Source organism: Mobula hypostoma, chromosome 6 (assembly GCF_963921235.1).
Source record: "Mobula hypostoma chromosome 6, sMobHyp1.1, whole genome shotgun sequence".
NCBI classification, from domain to species: Eukaryota; Metazoa; Chordata; class Chondrichthyes; order Myliobatiformes; family Myliobatidae; genus Mobula; species Mobula hypostoma.
The window spans coordinates 175,747,795-175,763,550 of NC_086102.1; the positions used below are offsets into that span (position 1 = coordinate 175,747,795).

At 40.8% G+C, this 15,756-nt stretch overlaps 2 protein-coding genes across 3 annotated transcripts in view; one reads left to right on the forward strand and one right to left on the reverse strand.

The window, feature by feature from the left end:
* Window positions 1-7,656, forward strand: part of tanc1a (tetratricopeptide repeat, ankyrin repeat and coiled-coil containing 1a) — a 153,329-nt gene extending 145,673 nt beyond the window's left edge. The window contains exons 26-27 of one of the 2 annotated variants that reach the window (XM_063052294.1): window positions 4,337-4,437; window positions 4,656-7,656. In XM_063052294.1, coding sequence (XP_062908364.1) covers window positions 4,337-4,437; window positions 4,656-5,952 — 1,398 coding nt within the window. In that variant the 3' untranslated portion in view covers window positions 5,953-7,656. Of the gene's footprint in view, window positions 1-4,336; window positions 4,442-4,655 lie in introns of those variants that run through there. The other variant, XM_063052295.1, reaches the window with a different exon arrangement.
* wdsub1 (WD repeat, sterile alpha motif and U-box domain containing 1) overlaps window positions 6,008-15,756 on the reverse strand; it is a 46,072-nt gene continuing 36,323 nt past the window's right edge. The window contains exons 8-11 of the mRNA XM_063052296.1: window positions 13,089-13,192; window positions 12,744-12,923; window positions 9,377-9,517; window positions 6,008-8,657 (exon numbers count right to left, since the gene is read on the reverse strand). Coding sequence (XP_062908366.1) covers window positions 8,476-8,657; window positions 9,377-9,517; window positions 12,744-12,923; window positions 13,089-13,192 — 607 coding nt within the window. The 3' untranslated portion in view covers window positions 6,008-8,475. The remainder of the gene's footprint in view (window positions 8,658-9,376; window positions 9,518-12,743; window positions 12,924-13,088; window positions 13,193-15,756) is intronic.

The following is a 15,756-nucleotide window of genomic DNA, read 5'->3' on the forward strand; positions in this document are numbered from 1 at the left end:
ATGTAACTATGAAAATGGACAAGGGAGAGCCAGTGGATGTAGACCTGGACTTTCAGAAAGCCTTTGATAAAGTCCCACATAGGAGATTAGTGGGCAAAATTAGGGCACATGGTATTGGGGGCAGAGTACTGACATGAATTGAAAATTGGCTGGCTGACAGGAAACAAAGTAGCGATTAACGGGTTCCTTTCGGAATGGCAGGCGGTGACCAGCGGGGTACCACAGGGTTCAGTGCTGGGACTGCAGCTGTTTACAATATACATTAATGATTTAGATGAAGGGATTAAAAGTAACATTAGCAAATTTGCCGATGACACAAAGCTGGGTGGCAGTGTGAAATATGAGCAGGATGCTATGAGAATGCTGGGTGAGTGGGCAGATGCAGTTTACTGTGGATAAATGTGAGGTTATCCACTTTGGTGGTAAGAACAGGAAGGCAGATTATCTGAATGGAGTCAAGTTAGGAAAAGGGGAAGTACAACGAGATCTAGGTGTTCTTGTACATCAGTCACTGAAAGCAAGCATGCAAGTACAGCAGGCAGTGAAGAAAGCTAATGGCATGTTGGCCTTCATAACAAGGGGAGTTGAGTATAGGAGCGAAGAGGTCCTTCTGCAGTTGTACAGGGTCCTGGTGAGACCACACCTGGAGTATCGTGTACAGTTTTGGCCTCCAAATTTGAGGAAGGACATTTTTGCAATTGAGGGAGTGCAGCAGAGGTTCACAAGGTTAATTTCCGGGATGGCGGGACTGTCATATGTTGAAATATTGGAGTGACTGGGCTTGTATACACTGGAATTTAGAAGGATGAGAGAGGATCTGATTGAAACATATAAGATTATTAAGGGATTGGACATGCTAGAGGCAGGAAACATGTTCCAGGTGTTTGGGGTGTCCAGAACCAGAGGCCACAATTTGAGAATAAGGGGTAGGCCATTTAGAACGGAGTTGAGGAAAAGCTTTTTCACACAGAGTTGTGAATCTGTGGAATGCTCTGCCTCAGAAGGCAGTGGAGGCCAATTATCTGGATGCTTTCAAGAAAGAGTTAGATAGAGCTGTTAATGATAGTGGAGTAAAGGGATATGGGGATAAGGCAGGAATGGAGTACTGATTGTGGATGATCAGCCATGATCACAGTGAATGGTGGTGCTGGCTCAAAGGGCCGAATGGCCTACTCCTGCACCTATGGTCTAACTTGCTTATTTGCATTGCTTATCCCAATCCTCTCCTGCCCTTTGTTCCAGTCTGCTCAGGGAGAACAAACATGCTGAAATTTTTGGAATTAGTTGGGAATAGGATGTTTTCACTTTGTTATTTTCCGAGCTATGTCACCTGTATTGGCATATTGGATGAAATATTAAATGGATACAAAAACGCTGCCGGGACATAGCTGTCCGCACACCGATGGAAAAAGAGACCGGTTCATGTTTCTGGTCGAAGACCCTTTATTGGACCTGGATGAAGCTTTTCTGTTTTTGTTTCTGACTCCAGCACCTGCAGTTCTTCTTTGTTTCCCATTTGATGAAATGTTGATGAGAACCAAGCATCAGTTAGTGGCTTTAAAAAAAATCCTGAACATCTAGCAGCTGTGGGAATCATACAGTCTTAACAAGTTTTTCATTAATGAGCTGCACGCCAGTAGTGTTAGGTAATGTTGAATTAATCTCCTTGAATTTATATTTACTTTCCCTTCTTTCCTGAAACAATCAGAATCAGGTGTATTATCACCGGCATGTGATGTGAAATTTGTTAACTTATAGGCATCTGTTAGTCTCATGAGACCATGGATTTGCGCCTTGGAAGGTTTCCATGGCGCAGGCCTGGGGAAGGTTGTATGGAAGACCAGCAGTTGCCCATGCTGCAAGTCTCCTCTCCACGCCACCGATGTTGTCCAAGGGAAGGGCACAGGTTGGCACCGGTGTCGTCACAGAGCAATGTGTGGTTAAGTGCCTTGCTCAAGGACACACACGCTGCCTCAGCCAAGGCTCGAACTAACGACCTTCAAATCACTAGACGAACACCTTAACCACTTGGCCACGTGCCAACACAGTTAACTTAGCAGCAGCAGTTCAATGCAATACATAATCTAGCAGAGAGAGAGAAAAAAATAATACAGAAAATAAAACATAATAAACAAGTAAATCAATTACATATATTGAAGATTATTAAAAAATGTGCAAAAACAGAAATAATGTATATTAATAAAGGTGAGGTAGTGTGCAAAGCTTCAATGTCCATTTAGGAATCAGATGGCAGAGGGGAAGCTGTTCCTGAATCACTGAGTGTGTGCCTTCAGGCTTCTGTATCTCCTACCTGATGGTAACAGTGAGAAAAGGGCATGCCCTGGGTGCTGGAGGTCTTTAATGATGGATGCTGCCTTTCTAGGAACACTGCTCCCTAAAGATGTCCTGGGTACTTGGTAGGCTAGTGCCCAAGATGGAGCTGACTTGATTTCCAACCTTCTGCAGCTTCTTTCGGTTCTGTGCAGTAGCCCCTCTATACCAGACAGTGATGCAGCCTTTCAGAATGCTTTCCACAGTACAACTATGGACGTTTTTGAGTGTATTTGTTGACATGTCGAATCGCTTCAAACTCCTGATAAAGTATAGCTGCTGCCTTGCCTTCTTTAAAACTACATCAATACGTTGGGACCAGGTTAGATCCTCAGAGATCTTGACACCCAGGAACTTGAAACTGCTCACTCTCTCCGCTTCTGATCCCTCATTGAGGATTAGTACGTGTTCCTTCGTCTTACCCTTCCTGAAGTTCACAATCAGCTCTTTCATCTTACTGATGTTGAGTGCCAGGTTGTTGCTGTAGCACCATTCCAATAGTTGGCATATCTCACTCCTATACGCCCTCTCGTCACCACCTGAGTTTCTACCAACAATGGTTGTATCGTCAGCAAATTTGTAGATGGTATTTGAGCTATGCCTAGCCACATAGTCATGGGTATATAGAGAACAGAGCAGTGGGCTAAGCACACGCCCCTGAGGTGCGCCAGTGTTGTTCATCAGCGAGTAGGATATGTTATCACCAATCTGCACAGACTGTGGTCTTCCGGATAGGTATTCGAGGATCCAATTGCAGAGGGACGTACAGAGGCCCAGGTTCTGCAACTTCTCAATCAGGATTGTGGGAATGATGGTATTAAATGCTGAGCAATAGTTGATGAACCAGCATCCTAATGTAGGTGTTTGTGTTGTCTAGGTGGTCTAAAGCCGTGTTGTGAAGAGCCATGGAGATTGCATCTGCTGTTGACCTATTGTGACGATAGGCAAATTGCAATGGGTCCAGGTCCTTGCCGAGGCAGGAGTTTAGTCTAGTCATAACTAACCTCTCAAAGCATTTCATCACTGTCGATGTGAGTGCTATCAGGCAATAGTCATTAAGGCAGCCCACATTGCTCTTCTTTGGCACTGGTATAATTGTTGCCTTTTTGAAGCAAGTGGGAACTTCTGCCCGTAGCAGTGGGAGGTTGTAAATGTCCTTGAATACTTACACTAGTTGGTTGGCACAGGTTTTCAGAGCCTTACCAAGTACTCCATCGGGACCTACTGCCTTGCAAGGGTTCACTGTCTTTAAAGGCAGTCTAACATTGGCCTCTGAGACAGGGATCACAGGGTCATCAGGTGCAGCAGGAATCTTCACAGCTGTAGCTGTGTTTTCTCCCTTCAAAGTGTGCAGAGTTCATCTGGTAGTGAAGCATCACTGCCATTCATACTATTGGGTTTCGCTTTGTAGGAAGTAATGTCTTGCAGTCCCTGCCAGAGTTGCTGTGCATCTGATATCGCCTCCAACCTCACTCGAAATTGTCCCTTCGCCCTTGAAGTAGCCCTCCGCAAATCATATTTGGTTTTCTGGTACAGGCCTGGGTCACCAGACTTGAATGTCACAGATCTAGCCTTCAGCAGATAACATACCTCCTGGTTCATCCACGGCTAATATTCATTATCCTAGCTCTTCTACATTTGTACTTATTCTTTCCTCTATGTAGTTAATTCTGATTTTTGTTACTTTTTTTATAAAACATTATTTGTAAAACACTTGAATTTATACTCAATTTTTATCTTCTCTATAAATTACCCCATTCTGACTTTCTGAAATATATTCTTTTAATGTAATAGTATGACTAACCTGAATAGAATTAAAGACACTTGCAGACAATCTCTAACTGTGGATTTATGGACTCATCACAGAGTGTCTTTTGTTTCCTTAGTGCTTCATTGATGCTGGATTTGTATGGAAGTGTGTTTTATAGTACCAAAGTAATTAACAATGGTTGTCATCAGGATTTTTATGGGGATACTGATTTTTTTTTCTTCTTCTTTTTGATAGGACTTTGGAATGGCCGAGGAATTTGCCTCTAAAGCACTGGAATTAAAGCCAAGATCATATGAAGCTTATTATGCCAGAGGAAGAGCCAAAAGAAGCAGCAGGTGAGATGTACCATCCATATTTGTTAATAGAACCTGTAACTCTTTCAAGTATGATAATAAAAATCAACCAAAATTATAATAATTGCTATAATCTGTATTCTTTGGTTGACATCTTTGTAACCAGAGTAAGACAATTCTTTGTCTTTTAGAAAGCAATTTGAAAACCATTAATTGAACAGTTACTTTTCTCAGTGATAAAACAAATATTATTTTCTCAGACAATTTGCTGGAGCTCTTGCAGATCTACAGGAAGCTGCTAAGCTTTGCCCTAACAACCGAGAAATAAAGAGGCTTCTGGCACGGATTGAAGAGGAATATAAGCAACTGCAACGTGCACAACAACAGAAACAACAATATCAGCAACCACAGCAAAATAATGAATCTGACAATGAAGAAGAATTGTTAGGCCAGCACCTTGAAAATTTATCATTTGGTGCTGGACTCGATGACTCTGGTGTTGGAGCAGCTAGTGAAACAATGTCCGCCTCATCGAGGCCTCAGCAGTGTCCAGTCCCATTTAAAAAAGGTCTCCAAGATGAAGTAGTTTCTGAGAAGTTGAGGCCTTCATCACCTCAGAATAAAATGACACACAAATATCTTCGAGAACCACTCACACAAGGACCAGTTATGCAACCTCCTAAACAAGCTCAGATTGTGAAAACAAACCAACATATGAATTTATTACAAGCTGGGGGAAGAACTACAAGTTGTCAACATAGCAGCAAAACTGCAGTCCAAACTCAGTTTCCTCCAATTTCCATGCCTGGCAACAGAAATGTACAATTGGAGTCTGCAATCAATAGTGGAAGTTCTGGAACTTACGGAGAAAGATTGTCTCCTGCTAAGACTGTGAATCAGAAACTGGATGAAAACACAGCAACTGAGGTTTTTGTAAATACAGAAATGTCCGCAGAAGTGTTAAACATACAGTCCCGGGAAATCTCAGAGTTATCAGAAAGTTTAACTCAAGGACCTGTGACAGGTATTTCTATACCAATGCATGAATCAGCCTTTAAAGTTACTGGTTCAACTACCAGTGGAGTCTCAAATACTGGTGTACCTGATAGAGGGCCCATTCCAGATGCAGTGTCAATATCAGATGCTGATATCAGAAACAGCTTGGAATGCAAGGTGGAAAAATCCAACCAAAACCTGAGTGGGACAGATTATAGACCAAGGACTACACCTTTCATGGGGATAATAGATAAAACGGTCAGATCACAGCAGCATCAGCCCAGCATACAACAGATTCGTACCCGGCATGATCAGTCAACAGATGCTACAGTAGTTGTGAATCCTACCTCAATTACTAGTAGTCAAAATATTCAAAATGGAATGCATTCCAAACCCTCTCAAACAACCAAGAATGTTCAGGAATCCAAATCATCCATGACTGCTGCACATTCTTTTCAAGAAAATATTTCTAAACCACAGTCGAATGTAGCTAGAGATGTTCATTCAAGTAATATTAATCCTGTTAAGCCAAAGCGATCATTTATAGAATCTAATGTGTAAAAACCATTGGACCACATAACCCAAACTAGTCAACAGTTAGTAATCTGAAATAAGTCCATTTTTCCCCCTTCTAATTATAATTCACTAGTGGAGTTTGCTGCCCTGGTACTGTACTTGTCAGGATGATGCTTGTCACCAAGACTTGACTGTTACAGAACAACATTGCATGTTGATTATATATAAGGTTTAACCCAGCTGGCTGTTGCACTGAACATTTTAATATGGCATTTAACAAATAACTGCACTTTATGAACGTACAAATTATAAAATGCCTTAAAGTGCTTTTGCTGTAATTTATAAGTATTTATATAGTATGAATTAGATTAATATACAATATGCATCAGCATTGTTAATCAGCACAAAGGGAGTTATTAAAATTTGATAGTGTTTTTATTTCAACCATTTATAATTTTTATAAGAAATCCAACATTGAAATGGAACAAATACAAGTCTTTCACATTCGGGAAGGGTTATGTAATCCTAAAACAATGAAGTACAGTGGATTCCAGTTAATTGGGCCGTCGGTTAATCAGGGCAGCCACTTATTTGGGACAACTCTTTTTTTTAAAAAAAACAACAAAAACTAATTGAGAAAATTGCCAGGATTCCCTTTGTTTATTTGGGACGTTATACCACTTAATTGGAGCAGACACGTGCACTTGTGTGGCTATTAGATTCTACCCCTTAATTAGAACGAATGGTTTTTAAATAGCGTCAGTTGCTTGTGCTTGTGTTTAAAAAGCAGAGATTTTTGTCACTGATAGTTCACCAAAAATTCAGAATTGTTTTGCTTGCTGTGGTCTCAAGCATTCAGGCTTAGGGATGTCTTAAATGACTGGGAGTGAAACTATGGAGTTAGAAACTACGAAGAAGTTGAAGGCATCGACAATCATCTTGAATGTTGCAATGAAAATGAAGATTTGGATGATGCAGTTTGGAGGAGCATTGTATGAAGCCAATCCATTATCTATACAAGCTGACTTCATTGATTTTGTTCATTTACAGTCGATCAAAAGAACATAGAGTACAATGTATGAATTCCTCTGATAGCCATTAGGAACCAATACAATTTTATTGTACTGTAGTAGTATTGTAATGTTGTAGTTTGTTCTGTATTTCATTTAAGAACATAATTTGTTACTCAGTTAAACGATAGCTTGTACTTTTTTTTTTATGTACCACCTTAACCATTTCCATGAAACTTCGGCTAGTTGGGGCAGCCGCATAATGGGCCAATAAGTACTGGTCCTGATTTGTCCCAATTAACTGGAATCCACTGTACTCATTTGTAATCAGTTTCACATTAATCAAATTAAAACATTTTAATCAAGTATAGTCAGTGTAAATTTTAAATACAATGGTTTGCTATTAAGTACTATTTATTTGAGATTGCTCATGCTTGAGAATTTGTAAAAGCATACTTTTTATCTAGTGACTTTTGCACAACTTGTGTAACTGTTTCATTGAGGTGCCTAAATTTTTATTGCAGCTGCATAACTGTGGTTAGAAGCAGCAGTTCTGAATGTTTGTAATGACCTTCCAATTTCATTTACAACTCTATTGCAAATAGAGAAAAAAAAATACAATTCTGTGTATTGTCTGTATAGTTTCCAACTGAAAGCCTGGGTTAAAATGTTGTTTTAACTTTTTCCTGGAATGCATATAGCACATTAATGCAAAAAAAAATAAAATCACATTCTAATATTTTTGGGTCATGATTGACTTTGGTTTACCCTTCTACTAAATTTGTAGGCACAGAAAATCCAGTGATTCTTTCAATAGACAGCCCGAATGATTTCACCTGAATGAACTCGAGGTTAGGATAGCAGGAAATTATTCATTTGAGCTTCCTAACCAGGTTGTGGCAAATGTATTCAATGACTGATTTTTATTAATATTGTAGTTACGCTTAGATTTTCCTTACTCTGTGTGTCCACATGTTGTTGAGATTCTATTTGTTCAAAATCAGATTTGTTATTGACATGTCATGAAATGTGTTGTCCAGCAATACATAGAGTACTATAAATTATAAAATGAATACATAATAGTGCAAAAAGGAAGCATATAGCAAGGTTCATGGGTTGACTTAATCCTGCTAAAAACAGCATAAATCAATTTTGCAATATGTCCAATTAAGTACATACCACTTAAAAGGCTTTTACACTGCTGTTATAAGTCCATTGAATGGTTCCCTAGTATGATAAGGTGGACTTTTTTGCATTTTGTGATTGTTTCACCTTGTACTAACTACCTCAATGTACTGTGTAATGAGTAGATCTGTATGAACAGTGTGCAAGACAACCGTTTCACTGTACATCAGTACATGTGACAATAATAAGCCAATTCCAGTAATTGCTTGGGACAATGGAGAATTCCGAGCCCTTTATTAAATTTGTCATTGATACATGTTAACATTTAATCAGTTTTAATTATAAATGAAACAATTTTTCTATACAAGATTGTTTCCATTATTCATTAGTTCATAAAGTAAGGATATCAGAATGCAGTGTTACTGATGTTCTGTTATTTTTGTTGCGCTGTTGTTTGTAGGACTTGTTGGGCATCTATCCAGCGATCAATGGCCATTTTAAGTGTCCTGTTGGGTGTTATTAATGTAGACTCCAAAGGGATATTTGTCATAGGACTTGTACGCTTTTTGGTATTAATCCAGTTTTCAATGGCTTCTCTCTCATACGAATAGCCATCTATTATATGAAAAGATTTTTTTTGAAGTTTCTGTGCATGCAAAATAATTTTTTGGAACATGGAATCCCCTCATACTACCTGAATATGCTATGTATAACTAAACATTAGGGTATCTTGAATAACAAACATTTTGCTTCTGGAAATGCAACAATTAATTTGTAACCATAACTAACAATGCAGCACCCAAACTCTGCAGAAAGGAAAACAAAGATTCTGAAAGTGCTCATGACTAACTCTCCAATCCATCATTCCCCCACTCCCACTCCTTTTCCTTCCCACTCTCCCACTTCATTCACTCACATTCCTCTACTCTCCCATTTCCCCTCCCCCTCTTTGTTCTCCTTCTGTTACTCTCCCCCACACCCTCCTTCCCCTTCTCATCTACCCCAATCCTCCCTCCTCTCTCCATCCATTTCCCTTCTCGCCCTCCACCTCTCATGCATGCTACCTCTCTTTTGCTGCCCTTCCCTCCACTTCCCCTCTTCCCTCACTCGTTCCACCTCTCAGCCCCTCCTTTCATCCTCTGCCTTTGCTCACTCATGTCCCTGCACCTTCCCTGCCTCCATTCCTTCCTGCCCCTCCCCGACTCATATCACTCCCCTTTCCTACCTCTCCTCCCTACTCCTTTCCCCTCCATTTACTCCTGCTCTCTCCCTCACCTCCTCCCCTCCCTTCCTCCTCCCCCACCCCAAATATTTAGTTATGCTAATTTATGTACCTGCAGCAATCACTGGATCAGTCATAACCTCTCTAGATATTGGACAGAGAAATTCATCTGGTATACCAACACAAGAAGATTCCATCTTTGATTTTAGTTCTTCGATTTTCCGCATTGTTTTATTACGCAGTCCAAGCGATTCTGCAAAATACAGAATTGCAGCAAAACGTTCAAAGTTAGATTTTTTTGTGGGGTGATTGTATAATTACATTTAGATTTAATGCCATTTTCTAAAAATCTACATAAAAACATTATACATTAATCTTCCCAGCTGGAGTCCAACTTTGACCTCCATCTTCATTTCCACTGCTCTTCAATCACAAGCTTTTTTTTTGGTCACCCACTACTAACAGATTCATAGAAACATAGAAACATAGAAAATAGGTGCAGGAGTAGGCCATTCGGCCCTTCGAGCCTGCACCGCCATTTATTATGATCATGGCTGATCATCCAACTCAGAACCCAGCCTTCCCTCCATACCCCCTGACCCCTGTAGCCACAAGGGCCATATCTAACTTCCTTTTAAACATAGCTAATGAACTGGCCTCAACAGTTTGCTGTGGCAGAGAATTCCACAGATTCACCACTCTCTGTGTGAAGAAGTTTTTGCTAACCTCGGTCCTAAAAGGCTTCCCCTCTATCCTCAAACTGTGACCCCTCGTTCTAGACCTCCCCAACATTGGGAACAATCTTCCTGCATCTAGCCTGTCCAATCCCTTTAGGATCTTATACGTTTCAATCAGATCCCCCCTCAATCTTCTAAATTCCAACGAGTACAAGCCCAGTTCATCCAGTCTTTCTTCATATGAAAGACCTGCCATCCCAGGAATCAATCTGGTGAACCTTCTTTGTACTCCCTCTATGGCAAAGATGTCTTTCCTCAGATTAGGGGACCAAAACTGCACACAATACTCCAGGTGTGGTCTCACCAAGGCCTTGTACAACTGCAGTAGTACCTCCCTGCTCCTGTACTCGAATCCTCTCGCTATAAATGCCAGCATACCGTTCGCCTTTTTCACCGCCTGCTGTACCTGCATGCCCACTTTCAATGACTGGTGTATAATGACACCCAGGTCTCGTTGCACCTCCCCTTTTCCTAATCGGCCACCATTCAGATAATAATCTGTTTTCCTATTTTTGCCACCAAAGTGGATAACTTCACATTTATCCACATTAAATTGCATCTGCCATGAGTTTGCCCACTCACCCAACCTATCCAAGGCACCCTGCATCCTCTTAGCATCCTCCTCACTGCTAACACTGCCACCCAGCTTCGTGTCATCCGCAAACTTGGAGATGCTGCATTTAATTCCCTCATCCAAGTCATTAATATATATTGTAAACAACTGGGGTCCCAGCACTGAGCCTTGCGGTACCCCACTAGTCACCGCCTGCCATTCTGAAAAGGTCCCGTTTATTCCCACTCTTTGCTTCCTGTCTGCTAACCAATTCTCCACCCACACCAATACCTTACCCCCAATACCGTGTGCTTTAAGTTTGCACACTAATCTCCTATGTGGGACCTTGTCAAAAGCCTTTTGAAAATCCAAATATACCACATCCACTGGTTCTCCCCTATCCACTCTACTAGTTACATCCTCAAAAAATTCTATGAGATTCGTCAGACATGATTTTCCTTTCACAAATCCATGCTGACTTTGTCCGATCATTTCACCGCTTTCCAAATGTGCTGTTATCACATCCTTGATAACTGACTCCAGCAGTTTCCCCACCACCGACGTTAGGCTAACCGGCCTATAATTCCCCGGTTTCTCTCTCCCTCCTTTTTTAAAAAGTGGGGTTACATTAGCCACCCTCCAATCCTCAGGAACTAGTCCAGAATCTAACGAGTTTTGAAAAATTATCACTAATGCATCCACTATTTCTTGGGCCACTTCCTTAAGCACTCTGGGATGCAGACCATCTGGCCCTGGGGATTTATCTGCCTTCAATCCCTTCAATTTACCTAACACCACTTCCCTACTAACATGTATTTCGCTCAGTTCCTCCATCTCACTGGACCCTCTGTCCCTTACTATTTCTGGAAGATTATTTATGTCCTCCTTAGTGAAGACAGAACCAAAGTAATTATTCAATTGGTCTGCCATGTCCTTGCTCCCCATAATCAATTCACCTGTTTCTGTTTGCAGGGGACCTACATTTGTCTTTATCAGTCTTTTCCTTTTTACATATCTATAAAAGCTTTTACAGTCCGTTTTTATGTTCTCTGCCAGTTTTCTCTCATAATCTTTTTTCCCCTTCCTAATTAAGCCCTTTGTCCTCCTCTGCTGAACTCTGAATTTCTCCCAGTCCTCAGGTGAGCCACTTTCTCTGGCTAATTTGTATGCTACTTCTTTGGAATTGATACTATCCCTAATTTCTCTTGTCAGCCACGGGTGCACTACCTTCCTTGATTTATTCTTTTGCCAAACTGGGATGAACAATTGTTGTAGTTCATCCATGCAACCTTTAAATGCCTGCCATTGCATATCCACCGTCAATCCTTGAAGTGTCATTTGCCAGTCTATCTTAGCTAATTCATGTCTCATACCTTCAAAGTTACCCCTCTTTAAGTTCAGAACCTTTGTTTCTGAATTAACTACGTCACTCTCCATGTTAATGAAGAATTCCACCATATTATGGTCACTCTTACCCAAGGGGCCTCTCACGACAAGATCGCTAATTAACCCTTCCTCATTGCTCAAAACCCAGTCCAGAATAGCCTGCTCTCTAGTCGGTTCCTCGACATGTTGGTTCAAAAAACCATCCCGCATACATTCCAAGAAATCCTCTTCCTCAGCACCTTTACCAATTTGGTTCACCCAGTCTACATGTAGATTGAAGTCACCCATTATAACTGCTGTTCCTTTATTGCACACATTTCTAATTTCCTGTTTAATACCATCTCCGACCTCACTACTACTGTTAGGTGGCCTGTACACAACTCCCACCAGCGTCTTCTGCCCCTTAGTGTTACGCAGCTCTACCCATATCGATTCCACATCTTCCCGGCTTATGTCCTTCCTTTCTATTGCGTTAATCTCTTTTTTAACCAGCAACGCCACCCCACCTCCCCTTCCTTCGTGTCTATCCCTCCTGAATATTGAATATCCCTGAACGTTGAGCTCCCATCCCTGGTCACCCTGGAGCCATGTCTCTGTGATCCCAACTATATCATAATCATTCAGGTTATGCTAAGGTATTATTTATACCCCTTGAGCAGTCTTTAAAAAATATTCAAATTAACCTAATTATCAATAAATTTACTGAATATGTTTTCACACTGAATTAATTAGGAACACTGAAATTCAGAGAATGTTTTTAAAGTATTGCTCTTTTAAATTCTTACCTATATTTAAATTCTTACCTATATTTAAATCAGACACAAGGTTTTTTTCTGTAAGATTCAGCAGTTCCTGGCCATCAATATTGTTAGACTTGAAAACAACCACTAATTCGTGTAGTTCCTCTGCTGACAGCCAAGAACAGACGTCATCTTCTGACCAGTGCTGAACGGAATGTCTGATTTTCGTTGATGAATGATCGTCTTCAAAAAAGAATATTTAAGACAATCATTTCAAACCCTAACTCCTCTGCTCAGATTTAACAATTCCATAACAATGATGTTCTCTTTTGGTACAACTTGCAAATGATCCAAGTAGTAAGTGCTTGACATCTATGTAAAATTGAGTTCTTGAAGTTAGGTGCTTACCAGATGAATTTTTTAATCCAATTCTCCAAACATTCACTGTTTTGTCCATAGAACCAGTAGCAATCAAGGGAAGATCACGTGCAAATGCACAAGCTGTCACGTACCTGAGAGAGTTATCAGGCATAGCTATAAATTTCAGCTTTATGAAGTCAACATGATAGCAAATTTAATTAAAATAATTTTTAAGCATTCAGCTGAGCTGTGTACCACTAAAGTTAAATAAACTTCTTTCCTTAAGATCTTGGAAGTTAAGTCATTATTTTAATAAAATGAATTAATATGCATAGAGTCAGAAAAAAGTACAGCACAGAAAGAGGCCCTCTGGCCCACCTAGTCCATCCTGAACCATTTAAACTGCCGATTCCATGACCTGCACAAGGACCATAGCCCTCCATACCCCTACCATCCATGTACCTATCCAAACTTTTCTTAACTTTTGAAATTGAACTTGCACTGGCAGCTTGTTGCACACTCATTAACCTCTGAATCAGTCTTCAACATCTTATACACCTTCAACATAACATCCCATCTCCTGTACTTAATACTTTGATTCATGATGGCTAATGTGCTAAAAGCTTTCTTTATGGCCCCATCTACTTTCAATAAATTATGGACTTGTATTCCCTGATCCCTTTGCTCTACCACATTCCTCAGTGTTCACTGTGTAAGACCTACCCTGGTTGGTCCTACTGAACTGCGAGACCTCGTACTTGTCTGCATTAAATTCCATCTGCCATTTTCCAGCTGGTCCACAGCAAGCTCTGATAGTCTTCCTCGCTGTCCAGTCCATCAAATTATTATCCAGATCATTAGTATAGATGACAAACAACAATGGACCGAGCACCAATCCTTGAGGCATTCCACTAGTCATAGGCCTCCAGTCAGAGGCAACCCACTATTCTACTCCCTGGCTTCTTCCAAAAATTTATCACTTTACCTTGAATGCTGAGCGATCGAACCTTCTTGACTATCCTCCCATGTGGGACATTGTCAATTGGCTTGCCTTCAGCAACCTTTCTGGCAACTTCCTCGAAAAACTCTGACACAACCTACTATGCATGAAGCCATGCTATTTCTAATCAGTCCGTCTCTATCCAAATACTGATATATCTGGCCTCTTAGAATACCTTCCAATAACTTTACCCCTACTAACTTCAGGCTCACTGGTATATTACTTCCTGGTTTATTTCTGGAGCCTTAAACAGCAGAACAACATTCCTTATCTTCCCATCCTCCAGTACCTCATCTGTTGCTAAGGATGGCTTAAATATAATTTAAAATGCAAGGTTCCTGCAATTTCTGCACTTGCCTCCCTCAAGGTCTGAGGGAACACATAGTCAGGTCCCGGGGATTTATCCACCCCAGTTTGCCTCGACACCTAACACCTCACCCTCCTCTATAATCTGTACAGGGTCCATGAATTTGATGCTCCTTTGCCTCACTTCTATAGACTATGTCCATCTGAGTAAATACAGGTGGAAAAAAAAATGCATATAAAACCTCCCCCATCTCTTTTCGTTCCATGCATGGATTACCTTTCTGATCTTCCAGAGGACCAATTTTGTCTCTTACAATCCCTTTGCTCTTAACTTATCTGTAAAATGCCTTAAGATTCTCCTTCACCTTGTCTGCTAGAGCAACCTCATGCTTTCTTTTAGCCCTCCTGATTTTTATAAGTACCCCATTTGTTCCTGCATGAGCTTTCTTTTTTCTTAACCAGGGCCTCAATATCTCTTGAAAACCAAAGTGCCCTATGCTTGTTATCTTTACCTTACATTCAGACAGGAACATACTGTCTAAATTTCACTTTTGAAGGCCGCCTACTTACCAAGGACACCTTTGCCAGAAAACAGCCTGTCCCATTCCACACTTGCCAAGTCCTTTCTTATACCTTCAAAATTAACCTTTCTCCAATTTAGAATCTCAAACCACGGACCACACCTATCTTTTCCCATATTTACTTTGAAACTAATGACATTGTGGTCACAGATGCAAAGTGTTCCCCACACACAAACTTCTGTCACCTGCCCTGTCTCATTCCCTAATAGCAGCTCAAGTGTTGCATGCTGTCTCATTGGAACTTCTATGTACCGATTAAGGAAACCTTCCTGGACACATTTGGCAAACTCCATCCTATCTAGTCTTTACCACAGTATAGGTGACCCAGTCAATATTTGGAAAGTTAAAATGACCTACTATAACAACCTTACATTTCTTGTAACAGTTTGTAATTGCTCTACAAACTCGTTCCTCTATATCCCGCAGGCTGTTGGGTGGTCTATAATATAACCGCATTAACATAAGACATAGGAGCAGAATTTGGCCATCTGGCCCATCGAGTCTGCTCCACCATTCAACCACAGCTGATACTGTTTTTCTATCTCCTCTTCAACCCTAATCCCAGCCTATTCCCTGTAATATCAATCTCTGCCTTAAATACACCCAACGACCTGGCCTCCACAGCTGCACGTGGCAACAAGTTCCACAATTCACCGCCCTTTGGCTAAAGAAATTTCTCCGCATCTCTGTTTTGAAAGGGCGTCCCTCTATCCTGAGGCTATGCCCTCTTGTCCTGAACTCTCCCACCATGGGAAACATCCTTTCCACATCTACTCTGTCTAGGTCTTTCAACATTTGAAAGGTTTCAATGAGATACCCCCCTCATCCT